This window comes from Ursus arctos, unplaced genomic scaffold, assembly GCF_023065955.2.
Source record: "Ursus arctos isolate Adak ecotype North America unplaced genomic scaffold, UrsArc2.0 scaffold_22, whole genome shotgun sequence".
Lineage (NCBI taxonomy): Eukaryota > Metazoa > Chordata > Mammalia > Carnivora > Ursidae > Ursus > Ursus arctos.
Window position 1 is genome coordinate 31,766,309 of NW_026622897.1, and position 24,920 is coordinate 31,791,228.

The 24,920-nt window shown below is 43.1% G+C and overlaps 1 protein-coding gene across 1 annotated transcript in view; it reads left to right on the forward strand.

Annotated features, from left to right (window-relative positions):
- The window catches only part of FAT3 (FAT atypical cadherin 3), a 635,693-nt gene that overhangs the window by 456,325 nt on the left and 154,448 nt on the right, over positions 1-24,920 (forward strand). Inside the window, exon 4 of the mRNA XM_044386515.3 lies at positions 1,076-1,137. Within this exon, the coding sequence (XP_044242450.1) occupies positions 1,076-1,137 (62 nt within the window). The remainder of the gene's footprint in view (positions 1-1,075; positions 1,138-24,920) is intronic.

A 24,920-nucleotide genomic window follows, 5' to 3' on the forward strand; every position in this document is an offset into this window, starting at 1 on the left:
GTGGGATTTTATTTTGAAGGCCATTTCACCTCCTGGGGTCTTTTCTTGGCTTTCTCTAAAATCCATGTGCTCCCACCCACCACGTACGTGTGAACTGTAAGCTGGAGGTCATGAGTTCCTCAGCAGATCTTGGTAAAATGCCTTTTCCATACTTCCCATACCTCACTAGTGGGGGGAGCGAGCTTTATATGTGATTTTCTCTGCTCTTTTCTGTCCATCAGCACAAGTTGCAAAAACAGCCCAATCCATAGTCTCTTGTCTTCAGGGACAGTGTGCATCAAGAAATGGGATATAAATTTGACTTCCTAATTGCCATTTGACAATAATAATAATAAAACCTACAAAAGACAAATTGGTGCAATAAAGCTGGGCAGCCTTGAAGGTTGTGTCTTCTCATTGCCTTTTCTTTGTCTTTATGCTCAAAGGAGCGATTCGTGCACGGGAAACACCATTCGAAGGAAAGATACGGAGATATTTCCCATGTGGAGCTGATTTTGTGTAAAGGTTTCAACACAGAAAACAAAATGATAAAATTACAGTGGGAGGCCTTCGGTTATATAAGTTATTAAATTTGAAATAATTATGTGTACGAGTAGCTGTTACAGAAGTAACCTTCTTTGTCAAGGGTAACAGAAAATGACACCAGCATTAAAACGTTAAATAAGAAAGTGCTATTTCATAGCCTGATTCTGATCAGCGTCAACAACCTATTAGTGTTCAAGAACTCTGAAATCTTTAATGAGGCTCTTACTGTAGAATTTCAGTCATATGCAAATGAATCATTGAAATTCCTCATTATTAGGAAAACAGTGGTTCCTCGGTGAGTTTCTACATCCCCAGAGTGATTACGGTACCTAACTGAGGTATGCAGAGCTAGAACAAATTTTTCAGGTTTTCTTTGTAAATTTTATTTTGTTTTAAGGATAATTCAGAGAGCATCCTGACGGTCACTGGGGATTGGAATGTTACTGTTCCCTATCAATTTTTGCTTTTCCTTTAACTGGATTTGCTTCCCGTGCTCAGTAAGCCACTTGCCCCAGATATTTAAAAGTCAAATATTCTCATTTCTACGCAGGTCTGATTACAACAACCTCAAGGAAATTGGATCGAGAACAGCAGGCAGAACATTTTCTAGAGGTAAGTGCATAGAGGGAACTAGCATTCATTAAAACTGACTTTCACTAAACTTCTTTAACCTTCAATGTAGATTAGAACTTTAATATATTTGAACTGTGGATTCCGAAGTGAAGATGTCTCTCTTGGGCTGATCGGTTCTGAAGGTGGAGATTTCTGGTGCATTCGTCCCAACACGCTCCTGTGGGCCGAGCAGGGGTGGCAGAGCAGCCTTTGCCTTCCTCTGAAAACAGGCAGATGCGGCAACATCTCTGCCTTGACTTCAGGCCCCTTTGTCAATCATCAGAAAAGAAGGTTCAGGAGCAGAGCCCTGGGAGCCTCCAGGGCCTGGGATGTGAAGAGAGCAAGAGCCAAAGTGCTGTGATCAGAGCAAAGTACATCATTTGTGAAGACGCGTGTTGCTTTGCTTCTCATTTCTTTTCTGGGGAGAGGGTGGAGGAAGAGAAGCCTGCTAGTTGATTCACTGCCCGAGACGACTGTTTCTGAAACCATAAAATGTACTCCTATAATTCATTAAGACAGAAACAGCATCAGTATAAACTGTAAGAGTGTTATTTCTGGAGGGAAAAAAAAACACACCATAAGGCAAAAGATGAGAAAATAGATATGAAAGAGCTTCGTGGAACGTTCTTTCTATACATATCGAGTATCTTTATTGGGAGCTTGAAGTCTGGGTGGTATGTATGGCACTGGGATTTCAGCGTGATAGTCTGATACGGAACAGATGACAATGCTTGGAAGTTAGGGCTTTGTTAAGGTTTTATCACACATCCGCGCTTCTAAAACGGTCTGTTAGTCCCTAAGAATCACTCACTGGAATCCGCAGGTCCTACACACACACACACACACACACACACACACACACACACACACACACACACTCTTCGAATCTCTTCTGGTATTTTCCTTTAAATCAGTTCACCAGCAAGGATTTATTTACTAATCCCTGGACTAGGAAGTGGTGCCTAAAATCCTGGAGCAGCCCTGCCACGATTAGCTTCAATGGCTAAAAGCTGTTTAATTGCCCTGGACCTCAGTTTCCCCTACTGCGAAATGTGGCAAATAATTACTCCTCCATATACCTCAAAGGATTGCTATTAGGATCAACCCTTATATTTTATATCAAAGTACTTTTAAAACTCTTAAAGCATTATACATAATAAAGGATTATTATTATTATCATGCAGCACTGTGATAATCCTTTTAAAGCATTGCTATCATCTCATAAAGATGAAAGACTCCAGGCTGCCAAAAAAATAATTGTTATAATTCTTTTTTTTCAAAATCATACTACTGGGCTGCAGTTCGTATCTGGTCCGGAATTAGAGTACATTTGCCAGAATAGTAACACCTTATATTATATTTATGTGCTCCTTTTCTTTGCAACAGAGGCCAGGACTCCTGGGGATGTGATCTCAGATAGTTGAACCCATTACCTGCCCGTGGGGAAAAGGAGGGCATCTCATTAGCTGGGGGATCTGCCCAAGATCCCTTACTGCCTTGTCCCTGGAAAGAAAGGGTGGTGTCTTGGGGGGGTGGAGGTTGGTGCAGAGTGTGACTCTAGGGAAGAGTGTTTTCCAGGCATTTGAATTTACTTCCCAGAAGAATCCTTAACAGTTTTGCATCCTTTACAGACTTAACACAAATACTGACCAAATAGTTCCATCCTGTAGGGTCACACCGATGGATCTGGCACATCATTTCTCAGCACCTGGGATTAATCTGCCTGGGAAGTAGTGTCATAAAGCCTCTAGCCGCCTCTTAGAATTGTTGGGAGAAATATGTGTCTAACACCCGGTCCGGAATGTGGCACTAAGTAGGTGCTCAGTAAAGTGTAGCCGTACCTGTTGCTGTTTTAATTATCCTATAGTGTCATAATGCCCAAACCTCCCGAATGTTTGACTTCATCTCCACGCTCCAGGACAGAGAGTAGCTCGAAGGCAGCTGACGTGTAGAAAGGAGCCTCAGACGTCAGCCGCTGGATGTGGCCTGGGTCCCAGGGTCTGCCCTGAGTGCTGGGGATACAGAGTAAACAGGAAGGGGCAGGGGGCATGTAATAAACGAATAAAAGCCTTAAGTTCAGATACAGGCTCTCCGAGGCCACTCAAAGAAGTTTCCACGATAGTGGCTGAAAGTGGGGGTGGTAGGCAACATCCAATAGACTGGTCAGGAGGGCCTCTTTGAGTGGGTGACGTTTGGTGACGTGAAGCCAAGATTCTGTTCAAGGTCAGTGTGATCACCTAGGCCAGTGTGATTAAGGGTTTAAAGGTAGGCGTGGGTAAAGATGGTAGGAAATGAAGTTGCAGGAGGCAAACAGGGCTGTAGTAAGGATGACGCATTTTTGCGTGAGTGCAGTGGAAAGCTAGTAAGCCTGAGTGACATGATATGCTTGCCAGTATAAGCTTCTCAGCTGAGCAGAAATGGGCTGGGGCAGGGCACAGGTAGCAGGGAGACTCTGGGGGGCTTCTAGAGGGATCCACGTGAGACGTGATGATGGGTTCGGATGAAGGTTGTTAAAAAAAAAAAATAACCCAAGAAGACAGTTAAGGTTCTAGAAACAAACTTAGCCGCTTCACAAAGCAGGCTGCGTCCACTCGGTGGCTGCAAAGTGGGGTGGAAGGCAGAAGGCTTTCACAGGGTGAAGAGTAAAGAAGAAAGAAGAGAACAATTAAATATATCTGACTGGCTGAGGCCACACAGCCAACCTCGCCTGGTGTGAGAAAGAACAAAGAAGTAAGGATAGAGCCCAGGGTTGGCTTGGTGTTTGGGGATTGGCTGACTGGATGTCCTTTGGTTCTGGTCAAGCAGAGGGTTTACAGAGGCAAGGAAGTTAGCTAAGTCTCCATTTGCTGATGTGGCCCCTGAGATAGCAGTGTTTCCGTGTTGGACCTAGAAATTTATTTCAACCAGGGTGAAGGCAGTGGGTCAAAGGGAAGGGTCTGATACAAACCCCATCATGATTCTGGCCCACGGGCAGCACGCTGGCATTTCTGAATTCTCAGAGTGGAGATTTTAAACATCCTGGGTCAGCCGAACCAATCCGACTGGCCCCAAGCACCCACCAACGCTCTGCCCGTCTCCCAGGATCCCTATCATCTGTGCTCTTTCTTTTAGTCACCTCTGTGGCTGAGGTTTTCAAACACCAGCTAATCTCAGTCTCCCTCTCTGTCTCGCTCAGTCTCTCCATCTCCCTTTATCTCTCTCGCATGCACACTCTTGCTCTCACTTTCTAAATCGTAGCAGTTCTTCAGCACGCTGTGTTTTTCCTACATAACTTGGCTGTGATGGTTTCAATGACATTCATTTCTTTTTTTCTGGATGGATCATGGAAAGGGTACTGCTTTAACTGAGTCCTCCCAAAACAGAGCAAAATAATACCATTCAGAGTGCAGAATAGAGTTCTCTGCTGTACACGGATTTTTGTAACTGCTAATACATCGTGTGAGTTTAAAGTGCTGGGTGTGGGTAATTAACCTCCTGGAGAGCCTTTAATTGCCAAGATAACCCTATGTTCCTCTTAAACTCATATTAACCTTCTGGCTCTATTTCGTATTTCTCCTTCCCAATAAAACAAAATTGACTCTTCTTGAAAGGACCCATTTAGAGGCTGACCTAGCAGGTACACTTCTGAGTGCGTAACCAGGAGGGCATTAATGATTTGTTTCTAGTTTGCTGTCCCCATGACAGAAGGCACTTGAATTGTATACTGCTGGTACTCTGCCTGTACGTTGAATTAAGATACTTAGCTTGACCAGGTTTGGGCCGTAAGGGTTTTTGAGTTTGTAAGCGTTCACCTTCCATCTCTGACTATAAGAGGACCGTTGTCACCAGAACCAAAGGATTTGCTGAAGAAAGAGCAGCAAAGAACTGTAGAAACATTCACAAGTACAACTTGTTCTTCTTTGGTGAATTCTAAGTGTTCACTCTTGCCTAATTTGAAGTCTGTTATGTGTAAACTTTGGAGTGGTCTTCTCTCCCTACCATAAAATGCAAAAATATGGGATTTTTAGCTCACTTATTCAAAGTCATATACATTCCTTGATAGCCTTTTATGTTTGTAGCAGAAGTGGAAGGCTAATTCGGGGAAATAGATGCAGGAAGTTGATAGTGAATGCATAAACTAAATAGTTAATGTTTCAGCTTAGCGGTTATGACTTTAGCCCTAATTATCTCACTATCAGAGAAGACAGCTGCAAAAAGGGAATCAGTGCAGGGAATAAACACAGGGATCATTGACCCCTTTTCCACATCTGTAAGGTGGGGATAGCAATCCCTAACACAGACTTGGTGTGAAGAGTTATGGGATGACAGGTGAAAAGTGCTCAGGACGCTGACTCTCAGACAGCAAGTGTTCCGTGAATGGTGGTGGCTGTTGTCAGTTCTCTGTCTTACTTCTCTCTGTCTTTGGAGTGTCTGTTCTAGTACCTGGTAAACAGGAGACACTCAAAAAGTGTCCTGTGAATGAGTGACTACTCTAAGAGGCCTTTATTCTACCCTGGATGCGGTAGGACAGAGTTTAGGACACCATGAAGTGCATGGGCTTGGAGACAGAAATAATGGAATACGTTGCTTCTTTCCATCTCCTTGCCAAGTTAACTTTGACCCCCCATTTCCTTATCTGTAAAGCGGGGATCAATGATCCTTACCTCATCAATGAGCCATACAGAGGGCCCGGCACACATAGACACTGCTAAACCAGTGTCTGTCCCTCCCTCTTTCCCGTCCCCTCCCTTCTCCCCTTGTCCTCGACAAACATCTTGTCAATTCCCTTTCTTTTTCAGTCCTGGCCCCAGTATTTTGAATAGCTTATAGCAGTTCAATTATTCTTAAAAGATATAGGCACTTAAATAATCCTATAGTTCCGGCTTAATTATGTGTGAATCTTTATCTTGCGTGCTGATAGAGTATTATTTGCCTCCCTTTTGATCTTGAAATGCTTCTCTGTTCAGGGCTGGATGGTTCTGATAAAAGTCTTCCAAAGAGAACAGAGAGCGTGATTTTATTTGCAAATCAAAAAAGATGACAAGGCCCAGTAACCAGCATAAAGACAGGGGATGGGAAATTATGGGGTGTGTGTGTGTGTGTGTGTGTGTGTGTGTGTAACTTGAAGTAGCCCAGAGAACGTGGCGAGATTTTAGAGTGCAGTTGGTATACATAACAAAGCACATAACAGAGGGACACGCTAGTGCTGTAAGAATGTAAATTATTTACTATCTGTCCCTTTGGCATATCGTCCATTGTCCTCTGTAAGGTACATCTCATATGACTGTTTTTTCTTCCTGCTTGAAATTCTCATCCCTTTTTTTTTATAGTCTTATTTTCCGAGGGAAAAAAACACTGTCCTTTGGTAAGTCTTTGTAACATTTCCTCTTGCCTTGGGATGCAAATTGATTTCTTCGGTGAGTGCACATCCTTAGTGGTTTCTTCCTTTGGTAAGCCTCTGCTCTTGAAATGATGGTAATTTCTAGTGGGGAAGAATTGCAGGCCTATTTCAACCCATTAAGCAGTCCATAGTTTGATGATTTAACTACGAGAGAAATGAAAGTTTCTCTCTTTAGGTTCTTCTTTCTGCCACCTTCAAGAAACTTTGCAGAAAGTACCAACAGGCCTTCAAAAAAGATGGTCTATCCGGGCACGAGAACAGCGCTTGTGGCCAATATGGCCTCGGAGGGAGAGCCGGTCCTCACTTCTGTTTCTTCCTGTGTTGTACCGACTTTGACAGAGTTAATGGAAACTAGCTGTTTTTTCTTCCTGTCTTAAAAGCTTTATTACATGCTGATTCTGGGCCTGGCATCAGGTGAGACACCAAGCTTCTGTTACGAGAGTGAGTGTGTTTTGCCCACTGATTATTTTTTTCTTCGCCTTTCACAGTGAGGGCATTAGAGTCTAACCTGCTGTTTATTCATGAGCTACTGTAGTTAGCTGCTGTCTTGTTATCAAGGGACTGGTTTTCATTCATATCATCCAGACACTTCTCCCGCATTATACAGATGCAGAAACTGAGACTTAGGAAAGACAAGAGAGAGCCAAGGTCACACAATCCCTTCATAGTAGTGTCCAGGAGAGGTCTTCTTCTCCTCATAGAACAGTGTGGCCCTACACATCCATCCGCACGTTGACATGTGGGCAATGGAATCATCTTTTCCCACTCTTGGTTCACAGCAGATTTACCCAGATGTCAGGTCAGCCCACCCTTAAGTGTCAGCATATATGTGTATGAAATGAGGAGACTTTCTCTTAGACTCTTTGGTTATCCGTTTACCACTCCCTCAGCTGCTCCTCTGTGCCCGCTCCCCTGCCCTTCACCGCCTGCCCAGCTCTGGACAGAGGTTGGCCCTGTTGGCTAACGCCCCAAGGTCCAGGACCAAGTGCCCCTGAGAAGATGCTGTGGCCGCACTGTGCATGCCAGCTTGGACACCAGCGGAAGAATAGACCAGGTGTTACAGGCTGAATTGCCTGTGTTGAAAGTCATATGTTGAAGTCCTAAACCCCAGGACCTCAGAAGGTGACTGTATTTGGAGTCTTTAAAGAGGTAATTAATTAAAATGAGGCCATGAGTGTGGGCCCTAATCCAGTATGACTGGTGTCCTTATAAGAAAAGGAAATTTGGTTGCAGACCCATTCAGAGGGAATCTCATGTGAAGACACAGAGAGAAGACAGTCATCTACAAGCTAGGGAGCGAGGCTTCGTAAGGAACCAGCCCTGTCAACAGCTTGACCTCAGATTTCTAGCTTCCAGAATTATGAGAAAACAAATGTCTATTGTGTAAGCCATCCATCCAGCCTGTTGTCATTTGTCATGGCCGCCCGAGCTCACTACTACAGTAGGCGGACTTCATTCATGGGCCCACCCCTGCCCCTTTCTCCTCATACCACCCCCTCACAAGGCTATAGAAACACGTTCAACTTTATTTACTGAGGGATGGGGCAACTGCAAACACAGTGTAGCAGGAAAAAACCTCCACCTAAATCTGGTTATTTCCATGTTCCACACGCCACAACTGTGAGTGAGAAGTATCCCCAAGTTAAAATTCTTCACACAAGTCTCCCTCAGGGCGTGCACTGGTTTCTAACTGCTTCTCTTCCCTCAAGTGCTTTCTTTTCTGAGGGCCTGTTTCCTCCACTCTCTGCAGTGAGGGTTTCCAGCCCATCTTTCCCAAAAATCCTGGGATTTCTTGGCTGGGAATCCTTGGCTCAGGAACAAAACCCTTCCCTTCAGATTTTTCTAAATCAGTGTCATTCTTATGTTTTAAATAATGCCCAAGAGTGCTTAAGCAGGCTGGCCGGGGGGGCCTTCGGCACTGCCACTCCAGGTAATTGAGGAGGACTGGGGGTGGTGGTCACGATGGTGGTGGTGGTGGTGGTGTTCATGGTGGTGGTGGTAGTAATTGTGATGTCATGGTGGCGGTGGCAGTCCTGGAGTGGTGGTGATGGTGGTGGTGGTGGTAGTGGCTGGTATGTGTGCACGTGTACCTGTGTGTGGGAACATGTGCGTATGAGGTAGGAGCAAGGATTGCCATTCCACTGCTGCGAAACAGTCCAGGTTGGTGTGAGCTGTCAAGAACGATGTCTTGTGAGATTTTCCCAGCAGTGTGAACTGCATGTATGTATATATATATCACTTTATTTTCCCAGCTGACCAAATAGTAAATATTGAATCAGACACACACAAATTTTTCCAAGCAAATATTAATTCTCAGGGATAGTTTGCTCCAAACAGAAATTGCAAGAGAGCCCTGGGCTGGTAATTCAGAGGAACAACATGGATATGGGTGGGGGTGCAGAGGAGGAAATACGGCGGGTCTCACCTGCCCCTTCTGCAGAGGCTCAGCCAGTGGCGAATGTGGAAGGAGGCAGGCCCAGTTTCATCAGAAAGTCTTATTATTTCCAAAACAAAGCAAAACAAAAAACCCCAAATCAGATTTATGTGTCAAATGTCCCTATACTAACGTTGATACCTCCATTTTTTTTAATATCGTAATGAGCCAATGAGTTCCTGTTTTACAACATTTGATAGGAGGGAAGATTTTGTTTCTTATCGCCTCATAGTGTGTAATCCTCTCACAGTAGAGTAATTTACATATATTGTAAATTGCAGTTTGTTTCTCGTCGTCTCTTTGTCCCACATTTTTTTCACAATGCGCCCTTTGGAACCCCACAAAATATAAGAAATGAGCCCAGGGCTGTGTCTGAAGAGACCCTGTTGAGGTTTGGAAATGCTGGCATGTGAGGACGTGGTTAGGATCTCAGCTGAGGGCCTCCTTCCCACCCTGTCTCCATCTGAACCAAGGAAGGGAAGCGTTGCTTTGGCTCCTTGGATGACATAGAGTCATGAAGGCGTCATGCGTGCTTTGTCTGCCCTGGCAGTTTTGTGCTGCTTCGCTCTGCTTGTCTGTGTTCCTGGCTAGCCTCCCCGTGAAGGATCTGCAGTGACTTCTGTACGCTGGGAGAGTTGTCTGGAATGAGTCCTTGATTCTATAAATAGCCACCTCTAATTTATCGGTTTGTGAAAGATGGCGTTTGTTTTCTTTCTCCTTAAATCTGAACACTAATTAGTAGAGCAACAGTAAATGAAACCTGTTCCCTTGGACCTGGAAAGGTCCTTCCATCCAGCGGCCCCGCCTGGAGATGGAAATGAGCCGGCTTTTGCTGGCTGCTGGCTGCGGGCTGGCGGTGCTGGCGGGCAGATATTTGCCCCAGGCGGGTCACAGGTTGTGAGCTGGGCACACAGGCTGTGGGGAGCTGAGGCTCTGCTTCTGTTTTCACTTGTGAATGGTTTCTGAACATGGTGCTATGTGGCTGCTTCCTTCCTGGGCAAGCGCTGATTGGGTCCTGGGGGAGAGGGGAGGGGTGGGGGAGAACCTCTCACCCCGCGGGACTGGTGTCACATCCCTTCTCGGAGAAGAGGTCCAGACTCCTTGCAGGGCTTTGCACAATCATGAGTACTCCCCACTGCGAATCCCACATTCCAGAAGCCCAGGCTGACTTCTCCCCCTAGTGCAGTGATGATAAATTGACCCTCTGCCCTGGGCTTCCGCAGCCCCTTCTCTCTCGTTTTCCCTTGTGTTACTTTCCCAGTTTATTTTGTGCAGCCCACTCTCTGAGCCACAGAATGATCTGTCCAGTCTGATTTCGTTTGGGCCCTTCAGAAATCATCCAAGCTCGTGCCTGACGCCAGATGCGTATGACCCAGTTGAGCACGTTAAGTCTGTCTGTGGGAAAATAAAAATATAATGACAGCAGGTTCAGAACATGAGATTCCAACTCAAGTGCCTCTGTTAATAAAAAGGAAAAACTACTCTGGCGTGCTTCCTGCTGGCCGCAGACAGCTTTGTTCGAGGGAGCTCCGGTGGCAGGACCTTCTGACGACTTGCTTGGGTGGCAGATCGGGGCTACCAACCTCATCTACTTTGTGGCAAGACCGTTTTAGGGAAATGCTGAGAGGTATTGTCAGCAGGATGCAGGTCACTGTGAGGAAGGTCAGTGGCGGCAGTCCCGGATGTCAGAACCAAGGAACATGGGTTGGTGCGTGAGGGCAAATACCATGGGTTCCTTTGAAATTGAGAAAACCTGTCGTCAATTTGGTTATTTCGTCTGTGGGGATGTAGCCCTGTATGTATTTTTACAGATTTTCCATCTGACTTAGAAATAAAACCTGTCTCATAAAACAATGTCCTTTGTACTGCAGACGTAGATAGAGACAGTTTAAGCACAGGATTGCATACATATTCCACATGGTAAGTGTTTAATGTATGTCAGCTATTACGAGAAGCTAAAGATTTTTCCTTGGGATTCCTGAAGTGGGCTTCTTACGGAAAAATTCGGAACACACAATGTGTTGTATTATGCATTGTATTTTGAATTTTCTCATAGCTGTTGAATATGCTTATGGTTCTCTAATGAGATAGCATCTATAAGTGCAGCTAGCATAGCTCCTGGTACCCGGTATGCACTCGAGAGAGTACTGATTCCTTCCTTCCTTTTCTGGAGAGCCCAAAGCTTCAGAGATTTCTTGTCTTCTGTTTGCCAGTATCCATTTAAATGGGTTGTGACCAAGTAAGTTGGAACGGCTCATTCTCCTAAGACAGGCTGAATGAGGAGTCAACCATGGGTCTGGCCCAGGCATGAAGAAGGCCATTGAGCCTCTCCTGGAGGCCCTGCAGTCTCCCTGGCTTCCTGAGTCAGCATCGGAGAGGAAACTGAGGCATCCACGCTCATGTGGCAGAGCTGTAGCGTTCCCACGGATACAAGGACTCAATAAAGTGTTCGTCCTTGAGACTAGCATGGGACAGATGGCTCAGTTCTCCAGTTAGCTATCTCTAGGCCACCCAAGCTTTCCCCAGAATTATAACCTTTTGAAGGCTTTAAATTGGGTTTAGTTGCTAATGAGTAAGTGTGTTTAATATTCAAACACAAATTGGGATTTTTTTTTTTCTGTTTTATTCAGATGTCAACACCTCCGTTGTAGGAAATAGTAAACTGGTCATGAGACGTCAAGAAGACACACAGTTGACAGATACCATAATTCAAAAGTCATTGCCCTTAGACATTTCAAGCTCTGTCCCTCCTTAGGCCACCCTCAACTCATTAGCAGGCTCAGGATGAGCTCCCCGGAGAGTCTGCATCTTTTCCCTGCCTGGCCTTCCCTTTGGTGAAGGTCTGTCGTAGGCTGGAGGGCCTCAGCTGAGGAGTATTGCTCTTTGTACTCCCACCATCTACAACAATATCTGGGACATCATAGCCACTCTGTGAATGGGCTGAACTTTCAGTTGAAGGCTACAGGTAACCCACAAACCAGATAATCCATGCTTACCAGGTTACAGTGATCTCTACTGCCCAGAAAGTCATAGAAAGTCCACGCCTAAGCAAGAGGTGGGCAGGCTCCTTCCATGCCAGCCAGCATGCAGGAAGGGGAAGGGCTTCACCCCACTGCATTCCCGTCCCTACAGAGGCCCCCCCTGGCCAACCCCCGTGTGCTCACAGCCTAAAAGCAGTTCCTAAATCACATTTACCTACCTGAAATCTATCATCCTCGGTAAGCCGTAAATATATAATTCAGAAGGAAGATCATAGATTTTTCATAAGGTGCCCTGTTATAATTCCTGGCATGCCACTATGCACTTTTAAAGATGCTGATAAATCTTAAAATTGGATGTGGGGCTAAGCTCCGTGCTAATGTATACTTTGCTGTTACAGAATTGAGATAACCCCTACTTCTAGGACACTACTTTCAAATAAAATTTTAAAAATTCAATATTTTTAAAAATGTATGACTGCTCATTAGTAGCCCTCTTAAAAAGCTTTATGAAGGCGTTCTAAAATAGACAGTTAGCACCTTCAGAGCAAGGGGCTTCTGACCAATCACACCCTGTGTTCTTCTAACTTTCTCCATATAGTGAGGGGCCGCATTTTTTCTTGTCTTATTTTGTAACTGAATGCTGTGAAAGCAACTGTTGCTCTCCCTTGGCTTACCAAATAAATGACGGAATTTTTCTCTTCTCGGTGTGGGGACAGCCTCTTTGCCACTTGAGAGTAAGTTTGGCAAAGTCTCGCCTTTACATTTTCCATCATTACCATTCGAAGACCTCAGATCTCTTCTCATTAGGTGAAAGCAAAGGCAGGAAGTCTGCGGTTAAAATAAGGCAACATTATAGCCTTTGCAGCAGAGGAACAAGGCTGCGGCAGACACTCTGGTGGAATGCGGGAGTTAGAGATGCTCTCAGTTAGTTTCAGCTAGAGAATAGGATGGGGTTTTTATTTAGCATTTTTACAACAGGAGATGTAGTTCTGTCTCCATCAGCAGTAGCCAGGACATGCTTGCCCCACGTTGGAATGAAGAATTACACATCTCTCTGTGCAAGGCCGTGACAGACCCATGATGTGTTTCTTGATACATGCACAAAACCATTTACCCATCTTCAAAAGTGATGCTTCCAGGAGCAACTCATTTAAAAGTTCCTGTCATATCACAAGGACATCAGTATGTAAGGAAGAATGAACTCAATGTCTAATGGTTTAAAGCATGTATATATGCACCTCAGTGAAAGGAAGAAAATGAGGGTCTATTTTAAGATTCTTCTTTTAGAAACTAAATAGAGCCTGTAATAGAATTTTTTAAATATAGTTATTTCTAATTATAGAATAATTAGAAACACGTAACTATGATGTACCAGACGCATGTAATGTATAATACATATTCACTGTAAAACAGAGAGAGAGACGGGGAGGAAGGGAGGGTGCCAGAGAGGAAGAGAGAGAGAAAGATAGACATAAAGATATGCAGAACAGAAGAAGAATCTCACACTCATAATTTACCCAAGCCATGATGGTCCCTTTTTACATTTTGGAATATGAACTTTCAGAACATTTTTTGCATTTATGTATATTTGAGATCATATAATCCCATATAAAATCTGTCAGATTGAAATAACACTCTACATATTGTTTTGCAACCTCCTTTTTGCATTTTTCAATTTATTATGGGCATTTTTCTATATTCCATGTGTTGTTATTAATTTCCTTGTTGCTTGTGTGAGATTGCATTAAACAGCAGTCTGTGGTTGGTTTTTAATGACCTCAAGTAATGGACCGTCCATTGCTTTGTCTGGAAGACTGCGTGGCTACAGCCCAGCCCCCTAGCTCCCCCGTCCATACTTCTGTAAGTGAGCTTGGTGCTCACTTTCAGGCAGACCTGCACTTACCTCCCTCTGCCTGTAGATCAACTGGAAAAAACAAAACAAAACAAAACAAAAGCCCCGTCCATGATCTGATGTCATTTAGCAGATATCACTTCACGCACTTGACCGGACTAGACAAAATATGAACAGAAATCCTTCCTTTGGCTGGAGTTGTGATCTCCTACCTTAGAGCATTCACTTACTGAAGAAAAAATTAAACAATGTAAGAAAATTTTCACATAAATATCTCTGAAACACTTGGAAAAAGACTGCTGCATATGAACTCATGTCATTTGGAAAATGACATCAGAAGCCCGATCATGAAACCTCAGTATGGAATCGTACACATCTGAACACTTTCCCCACACATATGAACTTTCCTCCCTTGCCCTGCGGATTAATATTCCACCTTCCAACACTTCCTCACTGAAAGCAAGATGATACATCGTAAGCATCTTTTCACAAAGGTGCAAGCAAATCCCACAGAATCATGAAATGTCAGCATTAAATAGCACCTCGGAAATCGTCTGCTGGGTGATGGACTATTTAAGTCCCCAGTTAAAGACCTCGGCAAACATTTGCCAAATGTGGGCACGCAGGCAACATTCACATTCGGCATAGCTGTCTGCATTCTCCACTGGTGACAAAGTGCGGGGTAAAAAGAGGGAAAGGATCCAAAACAAACTAGCTCCGGCTTGACATGTCTTTGAGGGGGCACATATGCCTTCCCGTGTTGAAAAGCAGACTCCCATCAGATGTGCACACAGACCCAGTGGAACAAGGGCAGCCCTTCCCCATCGCACAGCAGATCCAGCTTGGAGCCGTTCAGTAAAAGGGGCTCTGGAAAGACTCCAGCGTGCATGCCAAGAACCAGTCAGCTCTGTCCTCAGAGAGACTCCATTTTCAGACAACCTTGAAATGTGGTGGCTGGTAAGAGAGAGCAGGAAAAACAATCTGCTTCACTGAAGTATCCCATTCTGAGGGTAAAAATGTAAATAAATATATAATCAATGAATATACATCTGTTGGAGTAGGAGGTCCTTAACGACTGTTTGTGGTTTTGTCCTGACACGGAGGTTATGCTTACTAGACTCACAGTAAGTCCTGGCTGGATTGGATTGAAAAAATGTTCTTGCCCCCCTCTTTGTTGTGGTTAGACAGAGGAAGGAGAAGAGGACTCCCAAGTCAGTTACAGTGAGTTCTTATCCAGGAGGACCTTTAGTTATAACATAAGGCTCACGTCTAGCTATTTCCAGCAACATAATATGTAACGTTAGACATCTGACAATGGCAAGACCAGTCCAGAAACTGTACAGGGAGGTACCGTGTATGAGGCTGCCTGTTGGGAAGACAAATGTATCTGGCTCATTTGTCTCTACACAGTTCAACTTCATTATGTTGTCCACGATAGGGTCACTTGTCCCAGAAGGACAGAACACGTTAGACTCTGGTTGCTTAATAAACGATATTATCTGGTGACGCCTCCGTTTCCAAAGGCCAGACAGAGCGTACGAGGTTGCCATCAGCAGCACTCTGACCAGTGTGTGTATGACATGAGAGGCTGCTTACCTCACGCAGGTGTTCGGGCATAAGCTCCAAAAGCAGGTAAAGAAGGCAAGTCAGGGAAAAGCAGCTGCCGGAAGCGATAGGTAAGGCCCAGAGATGGACACCTAGGATCAGGCCTGAAAGGTGGAGCTTTGAGAAGGGCGCTGCCCTTGACTGCCACAACTGAGGTTTAAAGCGAGAGTTCAAAACCACAAGAAGGATAAGCAAAGGCAAAGCATTGTTCCCACTGCTTTTCTGTTCTTTCCTTGATTGTCATACATTTCAATGGCATCCAGATGTTCCATTATTTTAGCTACCAACTTGGGAAATTACGTTATAGTTACTTTCAAAGTTGTCAGAACACTAAACTCAACAATGACAGTTTATAACCCGTTTTCTCTAAAGTGCTTAATTTTTTTCTTATAACCCTGATGGGCTGGCATTTAAATAAAAGAAGTCAGGATTCTGAAATTCAATTAGTTTCTGTATATGCAGAGTTATTCTTTGTGCTTATCCACATGCATACTGGCTCGTGCACATACATACTGGGTATATTGTACTTGAACTCTTCCTCCATTTAGGTCTAGATTCACTACAAATGGGAAATTTGCTTCGTGCCTCAATGTTGAATTGTTGTGCTCTTTAATTTTTGACGAAACTATTTAAATTCTTTCGGGCATTCAGAGCTGTGCATTTTTTTTCCCAGAAAACTGAAGACTAGTTAAAAAGAGTAATGTTATTAATTTTGAAAATGCATATTCCCTAGCTGAATAAAAACACAATGGTATGTATATGATATTTTACAACTGATTTATTTAAGATTTCTCAGAAAACGCCATTTGTAATTTCCAGTCGCAAGGGGATGAAGTTCTTCAGTGTAATGCCTGCAGCATTCTTATGGTAATTTTGAAATTGGGAGACTTGGCCACATTCATAAATGGTAACTGTAGAAAATCGGCCACTTTCAAATCCAACAAAAGCATAGAGAACCTTGAGGATACTTTTGAAAAGAGGAGACTATTTCTAACAAGTCTAGTTACACTGTCTGTTCCTAAAGCAGATGAATGGGAGAGTTCTTATAAGAGTATTGCTGTTGCTTTTTTATATCGGCCGCTTGTATTATCTGTCCCTACAGTACTTAGCACCCTGTTGAACTCAATAAATATGCAGTGGTGATAATATTATTGCTCAGAACTCATTTAGCGCTTTCACATCTTTTAAGTGTCACAATGTTCTGCCTACTAGGTGCAGGGAATTTTAATTTAATGCTCATTCTGAGGCTTAAAGCTTGGAAGTGTAATGACCCATGTGAGATAATCCTCCATTCCAGCAGGACAGCTTTGGAGCAAAGCCATTGGGTTGTCCAAGAATTCATTAAAAAGCAGAGAAATCTTACTTCCCACACTAAAATTCAGGGGCTCAGTGTACTGGCTTTTCCAATCTCTACCTTCCAAGCCATCCACATCATAATTCCTCGACAGACCAAAAAAAAGAAAAAGAGAGAGAGAAATAGAGAAAATATAAATATATCTATGATAGTTACGTAGCTCTGACCAACTTCAATCAAGCTGTGCCCATGGCAGAGGTTGAAACAGAAGTCAAATGGAGCTGGAATGAGCTTATTTTTTATCAGGACAACCAAGTTTGTCCCTCAGCCTAATTCAGCTATTACTAGACTTTGGAATATTTGACAGTTTCCACATATTTTTTTCCTATGAAATTGCATTTCCTTTAGGCTCAATAGAAACTATCCACAGATAGTTTTGATACCAATAATATCCTTCATGTCTGACACAGTACTTGATATCTAATAAGCATCCTGGATCTCTTTAGTTGAATAAATGAATGAATGAATGAATGAACAAACATAAAGAGAAGTTCCCAGCTGTTCTACAAATCCTGGTCTTGGTTATTTTATTGCTTCTTTAAAAGGAGAAAACTGTTGGGGTTTCCTGACAAAACCCTTAATGTTTTCTTGTATCTCATTTGAGGCTCAATGCCTACTTTTTAGAAATCTACTTTATCAATAAATGCAAATATTTGGTGTGAGATTTGTGTAACAGCCCATGGTTAACACAAATAAGTAACTAGAGATACCTATGTGCGCATGCGTACACACACCCGAGTACTTACAACACATGCAACATGGTAATGACACCCAAGGTTGCCCTAAAGCCGTTGCGGGACACCAGACTAGCACATTAAGCAGTAATTAACTGTAGGGAAGTACATAATAAAATTCCATGCCTAATTGTGAGAAACAACATATATGTCCTTTAAGAGTTAAGGGCTGGATTTATCAGGAAGGACATCATGGAAGACAAGAGACTTGGCCTGGGCTTTGGCTCAGACGGGAGCAATGTAAAAGAAGAGAACATGCATGATCCACATGCAGACGTAGAGTGGGATGCATATGGCACCCTTGGCTGGCTGTGACAAGAGCAGCCTGCCAAGGGAAGTAGGATCTGGAGAGCAGTGGATCGGGGAGACTGAAGTGTAGTAGTGTTGACTAGAAACGTGAGGAAGTACAGAGCAATGAAAGGTTTCTGAGCAGAGTGACGACATGATACAGTTGTATACAAAGATAACTGATCTGGCAAAAGGGGTCTTTTTTTTTTTAAGATTTTTTATTTATTTATTTGACAGAGAGAGAGACAGCCAGCGAGAGAGGGAACACAAGCAGGGGGAGTGGGAGAGGAAGAAGCAGGCTCCCAGCGGAGCAGGGAGCCCGATGCAGGGCTTATCCCAGGACCCTGGGATCATGACCTGAGCCAAAGGCAGACACTTAACTACTGAGCCACCCATGTGCCCCTAAAAGAGGTCTTTGGAATAAGAAAGAGACTGAGATCAGGCCAGCCAGTTGGGAGGTGGATCCAGGTGTAAGGGAATTGCTACCCAATCACAGGTGGGGTATCAGGAAGATAAAAGAGACATGGGAACACAGGCAAAACTTGGGAACCAAGTGGGAGACTGAGGGGAAGAACCAGGGTAGTTATTTCCCACAGTTGTCAAAAGCTGGTATTCAGTAGCAAACCCGTAGAAATATCATAAGTGTAACTGGCTTCATCCATGCTTCTTCCCTTTAGATGAAGTAACATGCCATCATGCTAGCTGCTGCCTGCTTGGTTAGCCCCTTCTTATTCACCATCAGATATGACCTCAGGCTTGATCTACTCTTGTCTTGTGCAAAGAGAAGACTTTCATAAGCGTTTTCTGAAAAAAAAATAGAGATAAGTTCCTTCTTTTTTATTGTAAATTTACATGTATTTCAGCTTTACTCATTTCCATAAGTTCTTGACTCTGTGCAACTGCAGTGTTTCAAGCACAGATGAGTTTGACTTAGGGTCCAAGTGTTTTAATTTTCTTCTTCACTGCATGTGTACTTGGGCTTTGACCCTGAGGTATAGACAGTTCACTCACCACAGCCACTTTGTCTGATGAACCTGTCATCCCAACTGAATCACGGTCATGTAGAGATGGAATCTAGAGAGAGATTCATTGAAGGAAGGGAGAGAAGTTTCCCTTTTGTAACTATAGTATTGGTCTAATATTGTATCGGAGAAGAGAAACCAATGGTGCGTTTGCTTAATTGGAAGAAGGCCATTACTATAGGCTGGAAAGAGCCTGGGTGTAAGTTCCAGCAGACTGGGGTCTGAATCAAGATTCTGCCATATATTTGCTGAATGATCTAGAGCAAATTCTTATTCTATGATAGTATCTGTATCCTCGGCTTCATGCGGGGATAATAACAGCCACCCTGTCGGCTTGTTGTAAGGGCCGTGTAGAAAGCCTATGTAGAGAGAATAGCAAAGAGGAATATATCAACTATTCTTAGTTTCCTTCTTCTTTAAGGCAAAAATCCCTGCACATTTCAATGTCCCTCATACCTAGCACAGTCCTAGGACAGTCAGTAAGTATTTTTGCTCAGTGGATACAAAAGCAGAAGGGCATCTTGAGGACTTGAAAGAGCAGCAGTATCCATAATCAAATATCCCTATTTGCCTTCCAACGAGGAAACCTAATTCAGCATTTCAACTACGTGCAGCCATATAATTGTGGGTGTATGCATTGCACTTCTAAAGGTGAGCCGTCTTATCCCATCTCACAGGTCTGTCAGGAGGCTCATGATGACGCACCCTCCTACAGATCAGGGGGCTAATTATGTTATTAGAGTGTCAGAATTATCTGGAATGGCTCTGTCACCCACCTAACAAGAGAAGTAAGTTTGATATTGCTGTGTTCAAAATGCCTGGAAAATGTGAATGATGTATGAGATGATGTATGAACATATATGGAAGATTTTTTTCAAAATGTTTTATGACAGACTTTTTTCTTTTACTCCTGTGCTTTAACTGTTACACTGTTCTTTGGCTTAAAATTGGTTTTAGGTCACTTCTGCTATAATTCCTTCAGTGCCTGGGATAGACAAGTTCTGTGCTCTGTGTGATAGGGACAGAAGGTGAATAAGACTTGGTGCACTGGGACCCCCAGCTCTCATCTCTTGCAGAGTAGGAGAGCCCTCTATCAGGACAAAATTACCAGTCATGATAGTCCCCAAAAGATTTTTTACTCGCATTATTAGGAAAGGGGTAAACTAGGCAGTGCCAAAATGGATTCAGCTAGATGGTCATGGTAGATTGTAAAAATGGCCACAGTTGTTAGCAGTTCCTTTTTGTCAAGAAGTGGAGGTTTGGCTTGGTGACTTGCTGGGATCAAAAGCATCCAGCAGAATTGGTGTGCAGTTTCTGAGCCTAGCCCCAAGAGACGTTGCTTCTGTTCTTACTGTGTTTGTATGTCCTGAACTTTGCTTGTTTTAGTGATGTGATCACTCCTCAGAGGCCAGATGGACCTTCTATCCAAACTTTGGTTTGAACGTCCACTCATGATGCCACACACACACCAAGAGGGTATGAAAGGATTTATTACTTGAGTAATGCACTTTCTGGGGAGAACAGGATGAACTCCCAAGCTGGTTCAAAAATGGCTTGAGAAAGTTAGGGAAAAGAGACTGGTTTGGAGTTATATGGTGGTTGGGGCTGGGGTGAGCTCTTCTGTCCTGGAGCTGAGCAAGCATGATTTGAACTTGACAGCACCAAAGGCAGGAGTACCTGAGCTTTCTTATCAGCTTGCCTGGATGTGGAGCAGATGGGGAAGAGAGTGGAGCCTGAAAGCTGTCAGAAGTCAAACTGAAAAATGGAATCACATTCTTTATTCCTCTTTACCGCAGATGTCCTCACAGCACTTCACACCTGAAATTATTTTTCCTTTGTAATTTACTTTTATTATTCCTATATCTACCCTCTACAGATTATAAACTGAGTAATGGCTAGGACCAAGTCTGTATTGTTCTCCACTAAATCTTACTGCCTCTAGATAGGTGCTTGACATATAGTAGATGCTCAATAAATATTTGTGTCTGAATGAACTTCTTTAAGTGAACATTAGTTTCTCTGCATCCAATCCTGATGCTTAGAATCTTATCAGAGAACAGTTGTACCTCAGGTATTTTTAATGATCTTAAGTTTGAATATCCTGCTCTGCATCTCTGGGAAGTTGATACCCCCAAAGGGTTGGTTAAGAAATGTTAGTCTTTGGTTCTTCTCTATGCTTTGAGCTATATCCTTGTATCGAGTCAGGTTGCCAGAACACCACATACCTGGATCGGGTTACTCCAGCTTCCCGTGGAAATATTTTTACAGCATTACATTCTTGGAATGTTATGTTGTTATGTTACACAGCCATAACCACCTGTCACTGAATATTTTGTAAAAGTGCTGCCCAGAACACTGCCCTCCAAGTTATTTACTATTTCCTAGAAAAGACCTTTGCAGCAGGATCTCAGAGTTTACCACTGGGGCTAAGGGGCATCTCCTCTATTACATGAGAAGTTTAGGCATCTGTTATAAAACTCGCTGCTGTGCTGGTGGTAGTAACTCCCCTTAACCTAGATTTCCTCATAATATTATCCCTACCATGCTCATACCCCCAGCTCTTGTCTTTGTACCTTTCTATCATCATATATATAATGTATATAACATATGTATAATATATATCATATATATAATAAATGGACACTTACTCTGGAGACGTACTGGACAAAAGTCCAAGGAAGATTTTACTTTCTTTTGCCATTCCTCTGTGTCAGGGAGCTGAGTGCAATGCTGTTAGGTCAATCCATTGTGGTGGAAGTGAGATTCACCCTTCCATCTCCCGTAGCACATTTCAAGCGGTCGATAAATGTTTGCTGCATTACTCTGCCTTGAGGTTTTGTCCATTCCATAGGGGATTCATTAACGTCATTGATGGCCAGAATGTATAGAATGTAGGGATCTAGAATTTAAAATACATCCATGTTCCAGAGATCTTTCAGAGGCTATCTTTCGAGTAGAATAGATGTTGATGTTCATCTGTGTCCTCTCACTACTGAACGTAGTGCCTGACTCTTAGGCCCTAGAAGCTGTTGTGGAGTCATTATTTATTGACCATCAGGAGCACTTTAATATCTTTGAAACTTTGGGATTGGTTCTCTTCTTTTACCTACAGCTTGATACACTGAAAATGAAATAACTCACTGTTAATGTTGTGGTTGTGGTTGTGGTTGTTAAAGATTTTATTTCTTTACTTGAGAGAGAGAGCGCACACACAGGCGCACATGACCAGGGGTTGGGAGCAGCAGGCAGAGGGAGAGAGAGAAGCAGACGTCCCACTGAGTAGGGAGCCCAATGTGGGACTCAATCCCAGGACCCTGAGATCATGACCTGAGCCGAAGGCAGATGCTTAACCGACTGAGCCACCCAGGTGCCCCTAATGTGGTTGTTTTAACCAATAATTTAAAATGTGTGGAAAATATAATTCAGTTAGCCTTTTCTTTAGGAAGTAGATGGGTACACATACAATGAACTATCGAGATAATGTCCATAAAATGATTCTATTTGCCTGCTATTTCTTACCATATAGGTGGAGATACGTTTTCATTAAAAACATGTCTTAAGATGCTGGACTGTGAAGCATTTGGTGAAGGAGGGCTTGTGGTTTGGCAGGATTGCAGTCTGAACTGGGGGGAGTGGTAGAAGCGTCCCTGACACTTTGACAATCTGCAGCACATCCCCCACTCTGCTCCTGTGCCCCTTTTCCTTCATCCCCATTTCTAGATTCCACACCCCAGCTTCTGGAGCCTCACTCTTCTCCGCCTTTGCAGCAATTTCAAGTGTCTTAATAGCCATCTAAATTTGCTTAAATTTTTTGCATTGAATAAAACTGAATTAAACTATACCAACCTTGAAATTCAAAATCTGCTAAATAAGTTCTTTAAAGCAAATATTTAAACTCAACATTTGTTATCCTCTCAGGATTTCTGTGTGAGAGTCCGGGATTCTAAATGCTATGGCATTGCTTAGTAACGAGACCTGCGTGTGTTGCAATGTCGGCTAATTGGGCTAAGGCAGGAAATACATTAGCACAAATGAAGTGGGATGTTAAAGTATCTTATCAGCTATTAATGACAGAAAAATATGAACTAAAAAGCCAAGTCCCTCTTTGGGGAATGAAAATACTCAAAATTAGAATTTGGTGATCACACAACTCTGTAAATACACTAAAAACCATTTCACGGCACCCTTGAAACAAGTGAACTCAATGCATATAAATTATATCTCAGTAAATCTGATTTTTTAAAAAGCTATGTCCCAGTAGAAGAATGAAATAATTCTTTTAAAAAAAGGTTTTATTTATTTATTTGAGGGAGCAAGGGGCAGAGGGAGAGAGAATCCTGAAGCAGGCTCCCTGCTCAGCGGGGAGTCTGATATGGGGCTCCATTCCAGGACCCCCGAGATCATGACGTGAACCCAAAATCAAGAGTCAACTGTTTAACCAACTGAGCCACCCAGGAGCCCCTGAAATAATGCTCTGATTTATATATACATATTTTACATTCATATATTTACATACATATAATTTACATATAGGTCATCAGTGAGTGCAATAAACCTTCAGTTGAAACAACTGGTAATTGCAACATTAAAGGTGTAAACATCACCTGCCCAAGGAATTTGCTTAAATTTGTGTCTTGTCTTTGGCCGTGGCTGTTATCTTAGGACATACAAACACTGCATCCTTGATGCTCATGCCGATGGGGAGCTGCTCCTGGAGAACCAAAGGTATAAAATGTAAATCATAATTGCATCAGTTACCTATTTCCCTGTAACAAAACTTAGTGACTTAAACCAATGACCGACTTATTTGGCTCACAATGTTTTGCATAGCTGGGTTGTTCTACTTGTCTGGGCTGGCTCATTTGATCTCCGCCTGGCTTTTTTCAAAGGTTGTGGCCAGGAGATGAGAAGACTGGTTGACCTAGGGTAGATTCATTCACGTGTCTAGCAGTTGACAGGCTGGCATCTCAGGTGCTCGATGCTCGGTGCTCAGTTCTCCTCCACATGGCCTTTCATCCTCAAGCTAGGTCACATAGTAATCTCAGAATTTAAGTGTAGCAAGGGCAGAAAACACAAAGCGTCTTGAGGCTCAGGATCAGAACTTACACAGTGTCACTGCCACTGCATTTTATTGGTCAAATCAAGTCACCAAATGTCTTAGGTTGAACTGCTACGATGAAGTGTCATAGGCTGGTTATAAAGTCCAAGATCAAGGTGCCAATGTGGTTGGGATCTGGTGGGAGCCCTCTTCCAGGGTGCAGACTGCCAATTTCTCATTCTACCTTCACATAAAGGAAATGGAGACAAATAGCTCTCTGGGCTTCTCTTATAAGGTCACTAATTCCATTCATGAGTTCTCCACCCTAAAGACCTCCCAAAGGCCCCACATCCTAATACCATCACAAGGGGGTTAGATTTCAACATATGAATTTAGGAGGACACAAACATTCAGTCTAGAACACTGAGCCAGCCCAACTACAAAAGGTAGGGAAATAGGGTTCACCTCTTGACATAAGGAGCTACAATGTTTTGGGGCCATTTTTACAATCTGCCATCATAAGCGATATAGCTGAATCTAGTTTGGTGCTATCCAGTTTACCCGATCTATTTTAATTAAAGTAAGTCTCATGATAAAGATGATTTGGCCCTGAGTATTGTTAAAATACAGTCATAATATTACACATGTATTAAATTTTGGATTAATCACCCCACTGGAAGTGGCAGTAATAACAGCAGCTATTGCTAACATTGTTTACATTTTGCCTTTGAGATTTGCCACCGATTTATCTAACAGGGTTTCTTTGTGTTCCTAAATTGCGTATCATTAAATAGGAGCCTAAAGCCAGAGGAGCAAGGGGAATTCAAGATGTGATTAAAATTATGCTGTGGTTAGTACACATTGGTTATTGAGGATTGACTGCATTATGATTTATGTTCCGATTCTAGTCATTTGCCAGCTAGAACTTTTCTCTCAGCAATGTGAAAAGTTAAGGAGTAGTTCCAGAGCATTCACATGAATACAAGAAGAAACACAAGACAACAGTGGGAAATAATATCCTAAGCCCTATTGACTAATGTCAGAAAAGAAATTAATAAAATCTCATCATAAGGCAAGTCAGCAGCAGGTAGTAGG